Genomic DNA, 20,143 nt, shown 5'->3' with positions numbered 1-20,143 from the left:
GATTGCCTAAAAATACATTTCCTGCAATTTAACTTAATTACTTATCAGTGTGTAAAGTGTGGGAAAATAATGTTACTGAGAAATATGTGACATTGCTTTATAATGGATGTTTCATTAAGCCTGAAAAAACTTGTTGGCATTAGCAGGATGACTAAGCATATACATCTGGTTCCTCAGTTATATTACTCAATAACATTACTTTCCCACACTTTACACACTAATAGTAATTATATGATAGTTTACAAGAAGTGTATTCTTAGGCAACTCCAAAAATAAATCTTAAATAATTAGATATTTAAAGTACAGTGGTCCCTCGGTTAACGAGCGCCTTGGTTAACGATTTACCTTCCATAAGATTCTTAACTTCGGTTAACGAGCAATCCCTCGATTAACGAGTCTTTTACGAGCCGACTTCAACATGTTTTCGCTTGCATTTGGCAGTCCACCAGCTGTAGTATTAGTCCGCCAATACAGTAATCGGTTTTAGGGCTTAAATTCCATACTATTTTAGTAAATATCAAGAAGTTTATACTATTCAATAATTTTAAAAGTTTAATATTAACTTTTTTAGTCATTTTAACAATTATTGAACATAATTGAAGGTAAAGAAGCTAGTTTCTGGCGTGCCATCCAGCCTGTTAACACACCAGACAGGCGTTAGTCTCTCTCTGTTTTCAGTGGAGGTAACATCTTGCTTGAGACTCTCTTCAACTAAATGCTTTTTTTCTGTGTTTCCAAGCAAATTATTGGTCATTTTGAAATATATTTTACATATTGACAATATCTAATGCAGTGAAGTGTTGATTTAAAGAAAATAATCTTGAAATACACCAAGAGAACTAAAATTTTATGGGTGAAATGGTGCCATGGGGTGACTTCTCTTCCACCCCAATACCTTCTCTTCTTCCTTCTCCTCCACCCCCATTCTAATTCCCGTCATCATCATCCAGGAACCTTCTACATACACACCTCAAAGAAAGTGTACTTTTCTACCTTTTTTGTTGAATTTAGGCAATTTTCGGTGAGCTGGAACCAATTACCCAAAAACCCATTGAAACAATGGTTTCGGTTAACGAGCAACCTGCTGGAACGGATTGTGCTCATTAACCGAGGGACCATTGTATATCTGTCAATTCTTCCCCATACTGTACATTGTTACTAGATCACTTACCTCATATCATGTTAGTTGGTTCACGATGAACTTCTGCTGTTGACTGTACAGTGAAGTGGGAATTTTTTACCCTGAGCCAGTAGTAGTTATTGTGTCCTGGTTAGTGTCCTTCAGCAGAACTTTCTGCACTATTTAATTCATGAATGTTGGGTAAAGTTCTTTGATGCCACATCCTACTGTAGTCATTCACGTGCTGGTGAAGAACTGTACACTATATATTATTCTGTATTAGCATCTCTAACTGCCTTACCACAGTTTACTCAATCTTACATATCAGAGAAAAACATTTGAGGTTACTTATTTATTCTAGCATGATTACAAACAAGTTTGGAAGTTTTCACAAGATGATGAATAGACATCACAAAAATCTTGACGTGGGAATAGCAATGAAGACAGCACTGACCCTTTAAATTGTTCATTGCTTTAACCAATAACATTGATCAATATCGGAGACAGATCCTACTTTAGAGAGCGAGCCAAGCACCAGCACATTTAATGAAGGTGTGTGTGTGTGTCTGTGAAGGATGAGACACTGGTGGCAAGTCTGGCAAGTGGTGTGCTGTTGGCTGGGCTCCACAGTAGGTCAGCACTGTGGCGGGTAATCAGCACGAGCATCTAGCACCAAGTTATGCTTCATGGTCTAGTCTTCATAACTTAGGAAATTGGAGCCCAAGGGTCAGATTTCATCCCGGGACATTTTGTGTGTGTTGTAATTATTAAAATGTACCCTCATGAAGCCCATAGCCTCAGTGCTCATTATTGCTAAGATTATGATGCAACCTATATGTCTGTTATTGAAATTTGTTGATTTGCTTCTCAGAATCAAGTCCATGAGCACATCAACAAAATACATAAACAGACAGAGATATATGTTGACCATGAAACCCGAGTATCCATTTGTGCAACCAATAGCAACCCTACAGAGGTCAATTTATGGGTTTGCTGGAGTTTACTACAATACACATTTTGTCGGCAGTTTATTAAAGAACTACATTTGACCAAGTTTATTTAATAAAAAAATTTAAATATAATATTAACACTTAAATTTCTAGTACAGTAATTCCGACAAAACTGTGGGCTGTAAGTCTCTCCAAGAAGTCCATCAAGTTAAATATCAACTTTACAGTATAAATTAGACAGGAGTCCTATCACTTGGTTCCTAAATGCTGTGTGTGGCAGTTTGATGCACAGACTGTGTTTTATTTACAAAGGAGAGGTGCACCTTGGAATATATATATATATATATATATATATATATATATATATATATATATATATATATATATATATATATATATATATATATATATATATATATATATATATATATATATATATATATATACATATATATATAAAGTCTACAATTGTGACAAACTAGGAATTGATGAATTAAAATTTGACAAGCTATGAGACTATTTATCCATCCAGAAATGAGAAAGCCTGTAAAAAGTTACATCCTAGGCTTCTACAATACTCTTAGTCACACCTGAAAGATAAGTTTTAATATGAACACACTGAATGGCTATGTAAATCTCTAAGTAATAATACATAAACTTTCTTTGTACAAACATATGACTGGTGTAGTGTTATGAGAGATATCAAGTTTTACTACTTAAGCTTGTCTTATTAGCCAGGTTATTTAAAAATTCAATGTATGTCTCAAGTCCTGCCACTTCCCTTTAAAAAAAAAATACTGTATATTTAAAACTGCAGCCGCCTTCACCTTCGGTGATTTCTATGAATGATCTTTCTTATTTATGAATTCCAAGATGCACTGTCTAATAAATAGGTATCTCTTCCTAATTTTATGATATCAAGAAAATACAGGAATATTAAACTACCAACTTACATCCTAACAGAAATATCAGTTACAAAAAAAAATAAATAAAAAAAAAATCCATCTTCCAAGACATTAAATTGTACCCATAGGGAAATCATTTAAAAAATTTCCTTTGAGAAATGAAAATAATTGGCACTGCACATATCTCCAAAGAAAAATGAAGTTTCTACTTCTCCCCCAAAATCAAACTATTCAATTCCTACTCCTGATATTCAACACCAATAAAAAATAAGAAAAAAACACATCCAAATATCCATGAAAGGGGAACACATTCAAAGTGACATTTAATACCAGCCCTCACATATGACATCTGTGGTACTACAAGAGAGACATGAATATGATGTCCCCTAAACAGATCTAGCGTCAAATTTGCAAATACAATTTTCTTGTACACCAAATTTTAAATATACGTACATGTATCTATCACTGATTTCAAATTGGAGCTAAGGCATAATGGGTATAAATATAGAATTAGTTTTGGTTTTAATCCAACACCTATTTTCCTTGTTCATATATATATATATATATATATATATATATATATATATATATATATATATATATATATATATATATATATATATATATATATATATATATATATATATTATATATATATATATATATATATATATATATATATATATAAGTTATCAGAGCTTCACTCACTCCCAGCTGTTAATTTTTCTTCAGAAATTATGAGAAAATGGCAATTAATTATCTAAGTTATAAGGTGACCTTAACAGCCACATTCAATATGCTAAATACATTGTGCACACACACACTCACACACACATGCACACCATTTACAGCACATAATATCCAAGTTATATGTATTCAGATACTTTTTAGAGGAGCACTTGCACACATGTACAGCATATAGATGTACAGTGTAAGTATCATGATGTATAGGTACAGTCTACTTAAATACACTGCACATACACATTACTATGTACTAAATGCAAGTAAACTACATGCTTACATATATACAGTGAAATATGCAATTTCCATTCTTTAATACTAGATGTGTAGATGCACAATGCATGTGCATAATGAGGCAAAAACACTTCTTTTACCACTGAAGTTCATCAGCATGTGCATGAGAGGTACTTGTCTTATATTAAATGTTTGGTGTGTTAACTGGATTTTCAATATTCATTATTTACAGAGAAGTTTAATGGTCGCAGTATTGTCAAGGTCTGGCTTACCAACCATAACTAACATGCAACAACTCTATCACTCACTCTTGGGTTTCTAAAACTTAAAAAAAGAAAGTCCTCAGAGGTATATTCACGATGAAGACTAACAAACATAATTGAGAATTAATGAATTATAAAAGAGCTTTGGTTCTCGCATGACCAGTCTGAGATATAATAAAACCACTGGCAGGAGGAAATTGTGCAAACCAGCCAATGTACCAATACATTCCTTGACATGTTTTCCTATTTAGCCAGAGTAATGTGTGATTCCCTACTCCTACTTCAGCATTATTTGAGTACATAATAAAATACTAGTTTGAACTTAGCAATCCTATAACAAGAATAAAATCACATATAACTGCAATGATTATCTCAAATAGCACTCCACTAAGGTAGTAAATATCAGCTATATAAATTGTATAACTGACTACCCGAGCTAGAGCATAAAATAAGGAACAAAGTCCACAAAGTCTTGTCTTGTAACCAACCCCGCTGGTCCCAACTACATTTTGTGCAGCCAACTATGAGCCTATCGGGAAAGTCTGTACTTTCTGTGCTTCATTTACAGTTCTTCAACAAACAAAATTTTTTATTTAAAAATATAAAAAAATAATAAAACTAAGCCTCCTTGTTACATATAAATTGATATCAAATATTTAGTTCATAAAAACTGTTCATCGTGTCTTACTTAGATAAGAATTACTTCTTGTAAATTAATTCTTTAATCCAGTAAATATAAAAATAGGTTTTAGTCTTTTGCTACTACTATTGTATTTTCTATGTTCTCAATACTGTATACTGTTATCAGTATAGAATGATAATACTGACTAAACACAATGAAGGAACAGTTACTGTAAAATGCAAATGACTGTTCATATTTTAGCCTCTGGCATTACTATGGAAAAGTTAGAAACAGATGACAAATTTCAAATGAAAAACTATTTAAATTCCTTTCAGGTGTGTGGTCACATTGATACCGAGTATTCTGGGTTTTACAGAGGTATACAAGCTATATAAATGTGCTGCAACTAGTACGTATCTGATATTTGTTTTTTTAAGTCATTTAGACCACACATCCTTCCAGTAAAATGCAAGTATATATTCTAATTGTGCTTTTTTCACCTACTTGGCTAACATCTTCCAAGCACCTAGATCATTCAAAAAATTATTATTTTTTAAACTATACATCAAATTCTTTCTGAAGCTAAAGGTGGAAAACAAACCTATTATTTCTTAGACGGTAGGATCATCTTCCTCGCTCTCCATCCCCAGGTCGTATATTGGGGAGCTATTTTCCTCCTAGGCTTTGACGTGGTCAATGCGACGGACAGTACAGCAGAGTACCATGGAGAAGATCATTGCCAGAATTTCAATCAGCAGAATGGCTCCCACAACACCAAGTACTTCATACATGTACTTTTGCAGCAGCTGCAGCATTTTCTCAGTACATCCCTGTTGAAAAAGGAGTACAGTAGTATTAAAAGTGTCTTGTGCTGTATTAAGTCAAATTCTGGTTCATGTAAATCTTCTTGGTGAGAGCTGCTGAACAGGACTACAAATACTTAACCCTCAGACAGTGGGTAAAGATTTCCTAATATGCCCCTATGTGCAGAAAAACTGGAACACGGAAACATGAAACAATGTTGGCCACTGTCCCTACTGCGAGCATCCATTGATGTTGGCCACCAACCCTACAGCTAACATCCACTGATGTTGGCCACTGTTTAAGGGTTAAAAGTTCTTCAAACAACCTGATCTATTGCTGTAACAAAGTTAACTTTCTCTCAATCTACATTTCATTGGCAATTTTCCCATGTAAAGTTACTCAAAGTGGCCCTTGACAGTCTCTAAAATCTGAGGTCCTTAAAAGTACCAATTACTATACAGGTAATCGCTTGTGATCATTATAGGCAATTAAAGTTATTATGAATACAGTATCTGTAATTCACCTGGGTTCAGTATGAGTACCTGTGAGTCATCTGTCATCATTAAGAGATCTGTGATTCACCTGTGATCAATATGAGTACTGTACCTGTGATTCATCTGGGGTACATTAGGAATATCTGTGAGTCACCTGGAGTCAATATGAGCACCTGAGATTCCTCTGGAGTCATTAGGAGTACAGTATATATGATTCACCTGAAAGTCACTTAGCATAATTGTGTAGGAGGTTCCAACACCTCGAATAACATGATGTTTCATAGCCTCAAGCATTATGATATATCCTAGTATAAACAAAATATTATTAACAGCAACCATATCTGCTGTTAGATGGCACCATTTAAATAAACTTTTTTTATTTACTCATGTGGATTAAAATACTGTATGACAACAACTTGTCCACAAACTCTCAGCAGATGCCAGTGCTGGAGTGACCGTTATACGATGGGGTTAGAGACTTTGAAAAGCCACTGTAAGGCATGAGTTGGAATGTGGAGGGAAGGAGAGCCAGGGTAGGCCAAGAATGATATACTGTAGGTAGAGGTTGTAAGAAATGACCAGAAATAAAACCTGAAAAGAGAGGTTGCAAAAGGCTGTGTAAATCAAGGCTAACCTATAAAAGTGTGGAAAATGGCTGTAAAATGATGATGATGATGATGATGTATTAAAATAAATCTCACACATTTTCAAATCTTCAACAAGGCACAGGGTTACACACAGTCTTACTGGCTTTTAATTTCTAAAGTAAATGGTAACTTTCCAGGAAGCATGCATATCCTGTTTATTATTTTTTTTCCAATAAATTACATGAAAATCTTTTTATGAACATTAAAGAGGAAGAAATTAAAATAAAACAGTATGTAAGATAAGAGACAAGCTTACCTCTTGGTGGATGGTTCCTGGGATTGCTGATGCAATGGTCATCTTGCGAGCAACATCACAGGTGGTTCCCTTGGTCACACAGCAGGAGGCCGGTACATTATAGGAACCGAGGGCTCCAGCAACACCAATCTCCAAGGCGCTACGTTCATTAGCACCATTGAAGCGAGAATCAGCCCAGTCAGTTGGTCCCTCAGATCCACAACACTTGAGCTGAGAAAAATACATGATAACTGATGATTGAACTGTTTCAGAAAAACACTTACATTACTAGATCAGGACAGACAATGAAAAATACTCTGCAAAAAAAAGAAAATAAGAAAAAAAAAGGCTAACTGCTCTATTCCTATACAATAACTACAGGTATTTGAAGCCAATGCCACAATATAAGACAATTACAATGGTTGTCAAAACTTTAAGATTAATTCAAGACTTTAGTCTTTGACTTACAATGGCTTTCATCACTGAAATTTTCTGAATTCAGTCATCAGTTCTAGATATGACTTTGAAAAATATAAATATTTGCCTATAATCCATAAATGATTCAAGCATCCACAGACAGACAGTAGTCTGGGTAACAATGACTTTAATCCTTGATATTTATTCAAATTCCTCCATCAATAATTAATTAATATTTGAATTTTTTTTTATAACCTACCATGAACTTTATAATCTCAACATCTATTTAAGCCATTAATCCACTTTCTATATAAGCACTTGGCACCAATGTCCTTAAAAATAATTAACCTATTGTTATGTCAAGGCATAATTTGGTATTACAGTGGTCCCTCGGTTAACGAACACAATTCGTTCCACAGAGTCATTCGTTAACCGAATCTATTATTTCCCATATTCTTTACAGAGTGCATTGGTTCTAATGTCTTCTTCATGTTTCATAATAATTTCTGCACTGTATATTATCAATATGTTAACTAAATTTCACAATGACCAATAATTTTAATGTAAAAATGCAAAAATATTCAAGAGACCAACAAAATCAATGTTCACTCCACTGTAAACAAAGTTAAACTGAGAAGCATTGATGGGTGATTAAATCAGCTGATGGGCACACAAAAACTGTTCCCTGTACTGTTTATATTATCAATATAACCAAATTTCAGAATGACCAATAATTTTAATATAAAAAATGCAGAAATATTCAAGAGACCAACTTTCTTGATATTTACTTCACTGGAAACAAATGTAAACATAGAACCAATTACTGTACTGAATTGGCGGACTAGCCGATCAGCTGATGCGCACAACAAAATGTGTTTGTAGTAAGGATTTCGTTAATCGAAGTTTTGTTCGTTAATCGAACTGAAAATCCTTATGGGAGCTAATTCATTAACCAAAATTTCGTTAATCGAACCGTTCGTTAACAACTGTATAATGTTTGTAAACTTGGTGTTTTGATCATTCCAAGCAGCAGTTATTTCGGCAAGTTTAGGGGGATTTTAGTGCATATATTGATGTATTATTCATGTAAGAATTTTATGGAATGTATTGCATCATTTTTGTTATGATTTACTTCTTATTGTAAGCCTAGATCAGAGTAGAACATTCTAGAACCAACCAGGCATCTCTGGGTGGTGCTAGGATGTTTGAGTGGCGTCTGATACCCTTGATTTAACAGAATCCGAAATAACAAACTCAATTTAGTGGAAGGAATTTTTCCATTATTTTTCACTCGATTTAGTGAACTAGTTCGCTAAATCAAGACTAATTCCGTTAATAGGCTCACATCTACGGAGACACCTCAGACATATGATATGTACTGTTAGCCAAAGATCCAGCGACCCCACCCTGAGTCTCATACTGGCAATACTTGGTAAAGTAAGGCTGTATGTAAAGGTGATTGTGACTGGTGGATCTATTTTCGGCTGCATTACTGTCAGGATAAATACTAAACAATCCAAAGGTAAATTTTCATAATAATAAACTATGTATTCATTGTTATTTTTGGCATGATGTCTAAGCACAGTAGTTAGTTGACCGAGATGTAGCAGGGAACAACACGCAGTGGCAGCAGGACATAGACTGAGCAAATGTAAACAAACGCCACTCACCAAGCGGTGCAGCTGGTGTGGAATTTAACGGAATCACACTCGATTTAGCAAAATAGTTTGCTAAAACGAGCGAAAATAACGGAAAGTTTGATTTAGCAAAAATTTCAATGTAATGGAAAGGGGTGGCTCGAATTAGTTCATTAAATAGAGAAAATACTGTATTTTGGAGAGCTGACCCACCTGCCTCGTATGTTGTTAACTTGTCATGAAACTAAGACTTTTGGAAGAATCATTACAATGCTCTACAGTAATGTGGCTTAGAAATAAAGCAAATATAAAATTATAAAATAAGAAAAATGAAGAGCATCGATGTGCATATGTGGGAAGTGATCGTGTGTGGAGGCGATGGGTTATGGCTATTTGTAACTGTGGCTGCACTCCCTCTCAATGTGACGCCACGGCATACACATGGCCAGTGTAGCCACACGTCTGCAAGCCAGCTGATGAGAATATATGTAGTGGTGTTCCCCAATTCTTATTACTCTCATTATTAAGTTCCTTGAATGCGGATTCCCCTAACATGACATTTCCGAGGAATCTAACCAGGGCTGTGGAGTCGGAGTCGAGGAGTCGGAGGAAATTTCGGCTTGTGGAGTCGGAGTCGGTAAAATTGTCCAGACTCCGACTCCGACTGAAGCTATTCTGTTCCTAAGAACAAATATATGAACTCAGGCATATTCATTGCAGTGATTCCACTGATCCCACTAATTTTCTTAAATTATTAAAAGAATTTATTTCCATTTTATAAGCATTATTATGAATTTATTGTAGCAGGCACAGTATAGCACTATAATTTTGGACGATAGTCTCTTCTTTACCATTTGAAATTTTGAATTATATCAAATTTTGTTTCGTTGAAAACTGCACAGAGGCTCTCAGCTACAAAACAATTAGCTACAACCTGTTTTTGGTGAGATTAAGGCAAATTTAATTTAATAACTTAATCATGTAAGGTTTATCCATTTTCCTTAATAAGGTATTCATTTCTTTAATGTACATAAATATATAACTTTACTTTAAAAGGAATTGTAGGATCATCATTTAGATCCACATCAGATTATGAGCTTAAACAAAATTCATATGCTGAGATCGAACTTTTAGATATACATGTAAATGGTGTTTTCTAGTTAATATCTTGAATTCTTAATAAATTTATTTTTCTTTTGATTGAAACTTTGAAAGTCAAGCCTATCATCTTTTTGTAGTTCTTAAATATCGTCCAGATCATTAATAAAGCTGTAGCAGTATAGCCACGGTGTTTTACTTTTTACCTACGCAGGTTACAACATACAAATTACAATTAGGATGGTAGAAATAGTTGTTACAAATAGGCCAAGGAGTCGGAGTCAGAAGCATAAAAATTTGAGGAGTCGGAGTCGAAGGTTTTGTCTTCGACTCCACAGCCCTGAATCTAACCCCCGTGTTGGAGGGCTTACAGTACAAGGTACTTAAATGAATGTAATTAAAGTACTGTAACTGTTTGCAAGCAACACTTTTAGTGATGATTAAACTAAAAATTACAGCAACTTGTTACAATATTAAAATTTCACCCCTGTTCATTATATTTACAGCTTGTACCAGTAACAGTACTGGATGTCCTTCAACTCTATGGCCAAATCTGTGAATTGCAAATACATACCACACTGTACACTGAAATTTCTAACCAATAAATTCTATGAATGTACAGAATGATTTAAATAAAAAATGTGAGTCATGAGTGCAGTACTGTACTGTACTGTACTTAAGTCATTAATAAGTAATATCCCAGTTAATGGCCACAGGAATGCTTCTCTATACTGTACACAGTTTCTTGAAAAATTGAGAACTGAGCAAAGTTGTTGCTTTATGAAGAATTGTTGTGTACCAATAATTATTATTTTTATTCTGAGTACAGTATATGTACTCCTAAATGTCAACAAGTAATCACCTCTACTGGAGGCCATGCTGGTACCAGCTACTAGCTTACCTCAGTCTGGATAACATCAAAGGCCTGGGTCTTGAGCTCATTGGTACCATAATCATGTTGGATGGATTTAGCCATGGATTTTACAGCCAGATCTGTGAATCGCTCTTCGTTGATCTTCAGCCAAATACCAGCAGCGATCTGACCGACGAAGAGAACGAAAACCAGAGCAAAGAACTGTTGGGGGAAAAAACAGATGTTATTGTATACTGTACAAACTATTCAAAATTAAATTCTAAGGCTGAACACACAAAAAAGTCCTGAAAATTTATGGCTTTCCTATACTGTACTGGTAATTCCTTTGCTTTCCTTCCCATCTTGAAATTTTCTATCAACCTTCCTATACTTCTACTTACTTCTTCAATTTCTAAAAAAAAATGTACAGCAGAACCTTGAAATCAGAACACTCAATAACCAGCACATCTTGTGAAGAAGGATCTTTTTCTCAGTCCTGATTACAGCACAGTATTTAGTTTTACAGTACTGTACTGTTTGCTGAGGATACACAGTACAGTATATGTACTGTACTGTACTTCTATTAAATATTGACTAGGTAATGTGGGTTGGCATCATTCTAATGAGGATTAAATACATGTTTTTCAGTCCTACACACCAGAAGTCTCAATAATCAAGATACTAGACTGCTTTGAGTTATAAAATTATCAAATGACTGCCAACAAGTTAGTTTACATGATAGTACTGTACAGTATGGATCCGTAGAGCAGGTAGGTGGGCAGAGGCAGAAGTTACACCATAGCCCTTAGCCTGAATACCCTCAATTCAAACACTAGTAAGACCATATGTGTTCACAGAAGGAACTGAAGTTTAGGTCAGTTGAGGTTATGTATAATAATAATTAGTTCATGTCAGTCAGGGTAAAAAATTGTGAATGCTGATGTTTGTTGTGAGGGTAATCAAGTTGTAAACTCAGAACAGTTACGGTCAGGGCAGATTATCCCACATGATAGTTAAATCAACAAACACTATATAACAAACTCCAGTAAAAAGCTAAAGTTCATACAATAGTGTGGTGGTAATGCTGGAGAAATTATCTTATAGAAAGTGGTGCACATTTTGTAATTGTTGACATGCTCAGTGATCAAGTTAAGGAGTGCTATGATTTACGAAAGGGATACATTACTGAAAACCTTTCATGAATCAATTTTTTGGTAAATCAATGACATTTTTCCTATTGATTACCATTATATAAAGGTAGATACGTTCCTACAAAAAAAAAAAGTTCCCCAAACGTAAAAATGTACAATTTTAAGAATCTTTTTGTGGGAAACAATACTTCTAAGCGTATGTATTAATTATAATAACATTAATAATGCAGTACAGTATCAAGTTTATTGTGTGGGGCCTATACAACACTCAGAGCAACTGATGGAATATACATGGCTATTATCAAGATTATTGGGTGTGACATCACCAAATTCCTCCTCCTGTTGTGTGGGGCCTGAGTTGTGGTCACTGCCATCTTCTTGTTAGTATGCATGTGACAGAGGCATAGATTCTTCAGTTTCTTCTTCCACATCAACATAATTGAAGTAATCAATTATAAATTCCTGCATCTTATTTGGTGGTTAGTTAGCCACACTTTTAGATCAATATACAGTAACACCTTCATATGATATTAGAGGTATCTGTACTGTATATGTACAGTATAGTCTCGGTTTACGCGGATTTTTTATACGCGGTTGGTCATTTACGCAGCACCTGTCCAGTCGCGCCAATTATTAGTTACGCGGTACATTCCTGAATTTACGCGGGAAGCGGCGCGGACAAGCTGCGCGGACAAGCTGCGCGCTAGGTCGCTCTTTCGTCACCGCTGACGTCAGATGACGTTTCGGACTGTGCTTGGGCCACGCATCCTTACCACCCTGTAGCGTATTGGTTAATGCAGTCAGCTCATAGTTGAAAGAACTCGGGTTCGATCCCCGGGGAGGGCGAGACACTAGGCAAAGCTCCTAACACCCAATGCCTCTGTTCACCTAGCAGCAAATAGGAACCTGGGTTGCTTCAGCATCCTGGGGAATGGTCTAATAACATCCGAGGGACAGGCGCCTCAACACTAGACACACCACCTATGCATCCCCTCCGCCGCGAGCTGTGATTGGTCTATTTAACCTTGCTTACCCAGTCAACAAAACATTACCGAGTTCTTCACCCGCCACCCACCACAGCCAGCCCAAGTCAGTGATAGTGAGGATATGGACTTTGAGGAGTTTGACAAGGATGCCCTGCTAGACTCTGTAGTGGATAGTGATACAGGAGATACAAGTGATACAGGTGAGGGACAATAATCTGCCCTCTGCCTCGGAACCAACCCCCCATCCCCGTGTGCCCAGCCATCTCTTCTACTAATGTAAGTGTTAAAAAACCTAATATTATTGATATTTCTCTTAAATATTAATTGTGTATGCATACCATCATAAAATTAAGATGTTATTTTTACTACAACGTACGCATTGTGTCGGAAAGAGGGTAGTCGAGCGGTCGGCCCAGTCTCTATTTCAATTAATCCCATATGTTCTGTTATTTAGTTTACGCGTTTCGCGTTATACGCAGACCTCCATGGGTTTAATTGACCGCGTAAAACGAGACTATACTGTATATATAAGTACAGAAATGTTGCCACACATTAGCCTGTACTGTACTACAGTACACTGCTCACTGTTCGTGTTCAGCAGGGGATGCTCTCTCAGATGCCTGTGTCAGTAACTCAGCATCTTCCGATCCTACGAAAAAATACTGTAAAAGCGGGGTTTTTGTTTGTATACCAAAGTGCTGGATAATTTTTTTTTCATATTAGCAAATTTTCGTAAATCAAAGCACTCCTGTCACAGACTCTACATTAAAAAAAAGTTAGACACCTCACTGAAATGGACATTCGGCCTCAAGTTACACAAGTGTCCAGATTATTGAGACACAAACTGTAATGCACTTCATCTTCAGATTCAAAATGATACCCCAATACAGTCACTTGTAATGAAACTTAAAAGTCTTACACTACCACTCACGTACAGTATGTTACTAATGGAATATATTATCACCTGCACACAGTATATTACTAAGAGGAAAACTAAAATTGTAAAATACCACAACAGCTCCAGCAATTAAATCTCTCAAACTGGGGTAGCACAATTTTCTAAAAATAAGTGTACCTCGATATAGGAAAGAGCTAGATTAAAAAAAAATTTAAACCATTAATTAAGCTGTACTCGCAAATTTTAAATTGCCTCTATATGTATATTTCTCAGTAAATTAGACGAACTCAACCATTTCCAGAAAAAAGGCATTCTATTGACCAAGAGACGCCCGACTTATTCCCTTGTGTTTCGGCATTTGAGGTGGATGTCATAAATTTTGTTCAAATTTCATACCAAGATACTTTTTAACCTGGTGGTTCAGGATCCAGGTTCCAAATCTTAAAATTTGAATAATTATTATTATTTAATATTTTTTTATACTGTAACCTTAAAAATAGCTGGAGTTCATTCTTAATGTTATCCCTAATAAAACATTGGTGACTATGCACTAATTTCTGTCTGCATTATGTTACAAATGAAAAAAAAGTGCAGATATCATTCATCAATTAGGTGAGGAGAGTCATGACAGGGGTGAGTAAATGCAACCAAAAATTAATTAAATGTAAGATAATAAGAAATTTGACACATGCACACACATACACAGAAAAAGAAGTCTCTCTCCTTATGAGAATGACATACAGTGCTGTACTGTAATCAGCTGAACTCACCGTGGCTAGCATGCACTGGGACTCCTGGAAGGCGCCGCAACAGCCGAGGAATCCCATGATGAACATTACGGCCCCGACTGCCATGAGGAAGTACAGCACATAGTTATAGCCTTCTATGTCCTGTGTAACCGGAGCCATGCTTGCACCATCCAGGTACATCCATAGTGACGTTCCAAGTAGTGCACCTCCCAGGAGCTGCAAAAGACATTAATTACTTCATGGTAATATGTACAGTATACAGTTCTGCAATAAATTTGAAGTATCATTAACTTACACAGCACACCACAGTGCTGGTATTACTGATAAGTTTACATATAATAAATATACAGTATAACCAGACCAAACATGTAGTAGTTTAATGCTCCAAAATTTTCTATTCACATACTGTACTGTATTTACTATCACCAACACAGAATATAGAGCTATATTGTAATGACATTTACACCAGTATCCCTAAAAAAGAAAAAAAAAATAATAATAATACCATAATAATAAATAAAAATCTTAAAGGTTTTCAAACGATCTCAACAAGTAGGAACACACTGGTCCTGGAAGAACGGACAAAACAATATGCAAAATCTCCAAGATGGATAAAATTTCGCAAACACCAGCAAAAGAGCCTAAATCATAATTGATATTCCCGTTAGCCGGAATAATTGGTGCAGAGCTCTTCCGGGGTTGAGAGTTTTCCAGGTAATGAAGACGACTCTTAAACCCGGAAAAATCCCACATCCCTTAAATTTTGTAGTTACTGTACGGTAAATACAGTGAAGTAAACAATACTGTAATAGAATAATGAAAGTACGTACGTAATGTAAAAAAATGGGATTTTAATTAGAGATTATTGTGATGAATGTACACAATTGAGATCACATTCATGAGTGACGGTGTTCGTAACTCGGGTACAGTCTGTATTTTTTCCTCTGCTTTGAAGCCATGTCCATGTTTGTTGGGACAGGTCATGAAAGGTTATAACTCAATAATTCTATATTTCCCCAAACTTTCATTATCACCACTGGTGGGTGGATATTTTGTCACTGGTCCATTGAATGTCATGTTATATTTATTAAATTTTGATTATAATGTTTTCTTTTTGGAGGCGATGAAGCCATGGTTAGGTTAGGTTTATATTGAACTGGTGATGGTCTAGAACTGGTCTAGAACCATCAATTTATTCATGAAAAATACAAAAAGTAGACTTAAAATTATTTTTTAACTGTATAGGATTTTGCAGAATAGCTGTAATTACCAAATGGACCACAATACTGGTCTTCATATTTACCTGACTCGAAGGAAATTAAAATATCTGTAGGCTTTTTACCAAATTCCTAAACTAGATTCCTTCAAACTACCTCATATACAGTATGTCCCTGAAAGGTTCGAGTAACTAAGGCCTAAGCGAGCACACTACATATATGTAATGGGATACCTAAAATAGCCTTGGGTAAATTTTTCTTGTCACACCGTTCACTTTTAGCAAGTTAAAAATATATTTTTCTCGTGTATTTGTGTGTGTTGAGATTGAATATGACCTTCCTTTTTGGCGGAAATTAGCCGGGTTTTTTTTAGCGATTTTTTTCGTTTGACGTTTTCCGAGAAAAAAAAAGTGGCTAAGCGACTAAAAAATACACAAAAAAAAAAACACGAGAAAAACCAAAACCTAACCTAACTTAACTGACTCTCATCATATGATGGAATCACCTACTGTATTTCTTACCTTATTGGCCTGGTTCTTGTTCGTCGTTGCATTCTGGGAATCTTACACAACGCCACACATGTTGGTGTTTGCGATATTTACATTCCGTCTTGCTCTTAGTACACTTTACTGAGGTTGGAAGAACACCATGTGATCAAAAAATGCTATAGTTTCTATGTTTTTTTTTCCAAAAACTCGCAATCAGCTCCATATACTTTAAGTGACATCCATCGCAGACTTCCATGGTCGGAACTGAACTTGAATTTCAAAATATGAGACCCAAAATAAAATTCGATTTTGATTGGGCCAAATATACTCTGAATTAAACCCAAAACCATTTTAATTGGTTCCAAAAGCAAAAAGGCTTTTGATTGGCCACGTGACGTGTACAGCAACGCATGCGCAGGATGATTTATGAAGGAGACGCAGGAGACACGCAGTGTTGGAGGACAGGCAGATGATAATGGCGGGATGTTAATGGAAGAAAATTGAAAATATTTTGGAAAAGCTGTCTCCGTTATTATACATTTCCACCGGTAATGTAATAGATGAAAATTATCTTATAATTAGACGTCTTATTCGAATTTAATAATAGATTAGAGGTAGGAATGAACGGTGTGTAAAGTAAATAATACCTAGACTTGCAATTTCTGTACAGTATTAAATGAAACCATCGAAAAATGGGTCCGACTAATTACCCAAATGTACCCAAATGTAGCCAAATATAGCCGGAATGAAGTCAAATAATGGTCCTAGATGAATAAATCGGACTGCCAATCACTTCTTGACTAGTATTTGGTGTCACAAAGTCACAAAAAGTTGGTAAACTTAATTTAATCTGAGTTAATAGATCAAGTGCATGTACCTAACCTAACCCAACATAACCTAATCTAATCTAATCTAATCTAATCTAATCTAATCTAACTTAACCTAACCTAACCCAACACAACTCAGATTAAATTAAGTTTACCAATTTTTTTTTTACTTTATGACACCAAATAATAATCGAGAAGTGATTCACAGCCCGATTTACGCTTGTACGACCATCATTTGACTTCATTGCGGCTACATTTGGCTACATTTGGGTAATTAGTCGGACCATCGAAAAACAAATACTGTACTGGTAAAATTGCAGTTTCACTACCAATTGGTTTTTTACCAGAAATCTAGGTTTTCTCCATTGTATTTGGTGTGATTCATTCGAATTTGACCTTCATTTCCGTCGGAACTTAGTTGGTTTTTAATTATCCTCCCCCCCCATAGAACCTGACCTAACCAACCAAAGAACCCTGTCTAACCTTACCTGCCTTCTAGAGCCAGGAGGCTCCACCCCCCACAATATTAATCACAAAGTACTTATATTGATATGCGGTACCAATGAAAACAACTTTGTTAAAGCATCATGGTGTAATTTTATGTGTTTTGTAGACGTGAGAGTACGAGCGGGTCAGTTAACACGACAAGCTGTTACTGCAATAAGACCAAACTCCTGTAGACTACGAGGTGCTAAACTGAGGTCGTCTCCCTGTTGTGCTCCGATAAAAAAAGTGTGATAATAAACCGAGTTATTTTACAAGAAAAAGTCACAGGATGCCATCATGATAGAAGAAGGTGTAGCGTTGGAGGTAACGGAGATATGCTGGTTTTATGGGAATTTCGCCATGAGATCATTGCCTGAAATGGCTGAGCTCCCCAAGGCAACGACACCGTCCCCCAAGGCCCCAAACCCTGTCGCCCTTCTCAACCCAAGTCAAGTAGTCAACAATAAACATTATTTTCTTTGCTACTCAATTTTTTCCTATCATTAAATTTTTAATTCATATTCATAACTTATTTAAGCCTTCATTAAAACGAGATAATTATAATATAGAAATATATTTTAGGCAGGTAGGCTGGATGCCAGTGGTAAACATGCCCCTAGTTACTGGGATTACTATTGCCAGGATCTTTAAGATTTTGTTTAATTTTATTTTTCAGAAAAGCAAGTGATGAGACATGAATTTATTGTGTGCGTGTGTGTGTGTTTTGCCAGCCCAGAGCTGGCTCTGGCTGGAGGCGACTCGAATTTCAAACTCGTCAAACTTATCACCTTATAAGTTTAGACATTTCCCTACAACACCACCATCACCCATTCCAACACTGCACTCTAACCTAGCAAGTTACCTTTCGTTTTCCTAAATAGAAAAGCAGGAATAAACATAAAAATTGACCTGTGAAAATATCGGGGAACTTTACATATTATGATAGATTGGAAAAACTATCTCATTCTCCCTCTTATCACTGTAGGGTGTGTTAACCTATGTGTGTTACCACGTGGGCATCTACTTACTGTAATATATTTCATTAGCCCAATAAAGCACGCGGACTTCTACATATAATCAACACACCCCGCCAGGATTCGAACCCACGGCCCACGACTGTGACCAGGGAACGCTACCTCTAGACTCAGTCTAGAGGTAGCGTTCCCTGGTCACAGTCGTGGGCCGTGGGTTCGAATCCTGGAGGGTGAGGTGTTGATTACTGTAATATGTGTTGCATAAACGCACACTGAACCAGCACACGTCCTTGAAGGCAATACGCGATCTGGGGGTTCATCTGTTAGTCTGGTCAGTGTTTCTTCCTCCGATACACTACACCGGGATGGGCGAGGGATCGACTACCTAGCTGCCCTAGCATCTCTCTGGGTGTCTGATACTTTCAAAATCTTGTTCTAAAATATCCTCAAAGGCTCTCTCTCTCTGAATAGGTGTGTGGAAGAGGCTAAAAGGCAGAACTCTCTCTTCCTTTGGCTAGTTTGTCTGTCATGTCAGCTTCACTTCAGATGATGGGAAGAGAGGAAGGGGAGGCGAAGATGATGGGCCCTAACCAAAAAAAAAAAAAAAATAATGGGAGCCCAAAGAGGGACATGAAAAGAGACGGGAGAAAGGTCTAAATGAGAAGGGGGAAACGAACAAAGAGAATGATACACACAAAAGGGTGGAACAGAAGAAGGAAAAGGTGAAGTCATGGGAAAAAATGTTGTACAATAGACATGAGGAAGAGATTAAAATGCATTAGAATGTAAAAAGAGAAGGATAAATACAATAGAATGAACGAAAGAGAGAGAAAGAGAAGAAGAAGAAGAGGACAATCGAATAAATTAGGCACATAAAATAACAACAGCAGGTAAAATATCTATTGCAGACATGATCACCGAGAGAGTGTTGCGGGCGGCGTGGCCAGAGGTGTCCCAGTATCAGCTGATGGACTGGTCAGCTGATACTGTTGACATCACGTCTTGCTTGTGCCCACAGCCTAGCCCTTATGAAACTTGGTCTTATTTATATATTTATTTATCTTTATAATTATGAATTTATATAATACGAGGTAATTGATGCTAGGGTGATCTCTGACCGTGTGAAGATATATTTGAAAAAAATATATTCATCACTTACGAAGTCTAGAAGTCATTAATATGTATTTGTAAATCACAGTGCCAGGTAATATAATAACATCTGTATTAATATGATACTACTATTAATGTTAACACAACATTATTAACAGTAGTAATAGTATTAGTTCTAGTAGTAGTAAAATAAGTTATGTAAAAAAAGTGTCAAATAAGTTATTTACAAAGTGTATC

General features: G+C 36.0%; 1 protein-coding gene across 1 annotated transcript in view; it reads right to left on the bottom strand.

Moving 5' to 3' along the window:
• Positions 1-1,457: 1,457 nt before the first annotated feature.
• LOC121860745 (tetraspanin-1-like) overlaps positions 1,458-20,143 on the bottom strand; it is a 112,739-nt gene continuing 94,053 nt past the window's right edge. The window contains exons 2-5 of the mRNA XM_042358080.1: positions 14,826-15,020; positions 11,069-11,242; positions 7,037-7,246; positions 1,458-5,665 (exon numbers count right to left, since the gene is read on the bottom strand). Coding sequence (XP_042214014.1) covers positions 5,513-5,665; positions 7,037-7,246; positions 11,069-11,242; positions 14,826-15,020 — 732 coding nt within the window. The 3' untranslated portion in view covers positions 1,458-5,512. The remainder of the gene's footprint in view (positions 5,666-7,036; positions 7,247-11,068; positions 11,243-14,825; positions 15,021-20,143) is intronic.

This window comes from Homarus americanus, unplaced genomic scaffold (genome assembly GCF_018991925.1).
Source record: "Homarus americanus isolate GMGI-L3 unplaced genomic scaffold, GMGI_Hamer_2.0 scaffold23617, whole genome shotgun sequence".
NCBI classification, from domain to species: domain Eukaryota; kingdom Metazoa; phylum Arthropoda; class Malacostraca; order Decapoda; family Nephropidae; genus Homarus; species Homarus americanus.
The sequence above is the reverse complement of the archived record's forward strand: the minus strand, read 5'-3'. Positions and strand labels throughout refer to the sequence as shown.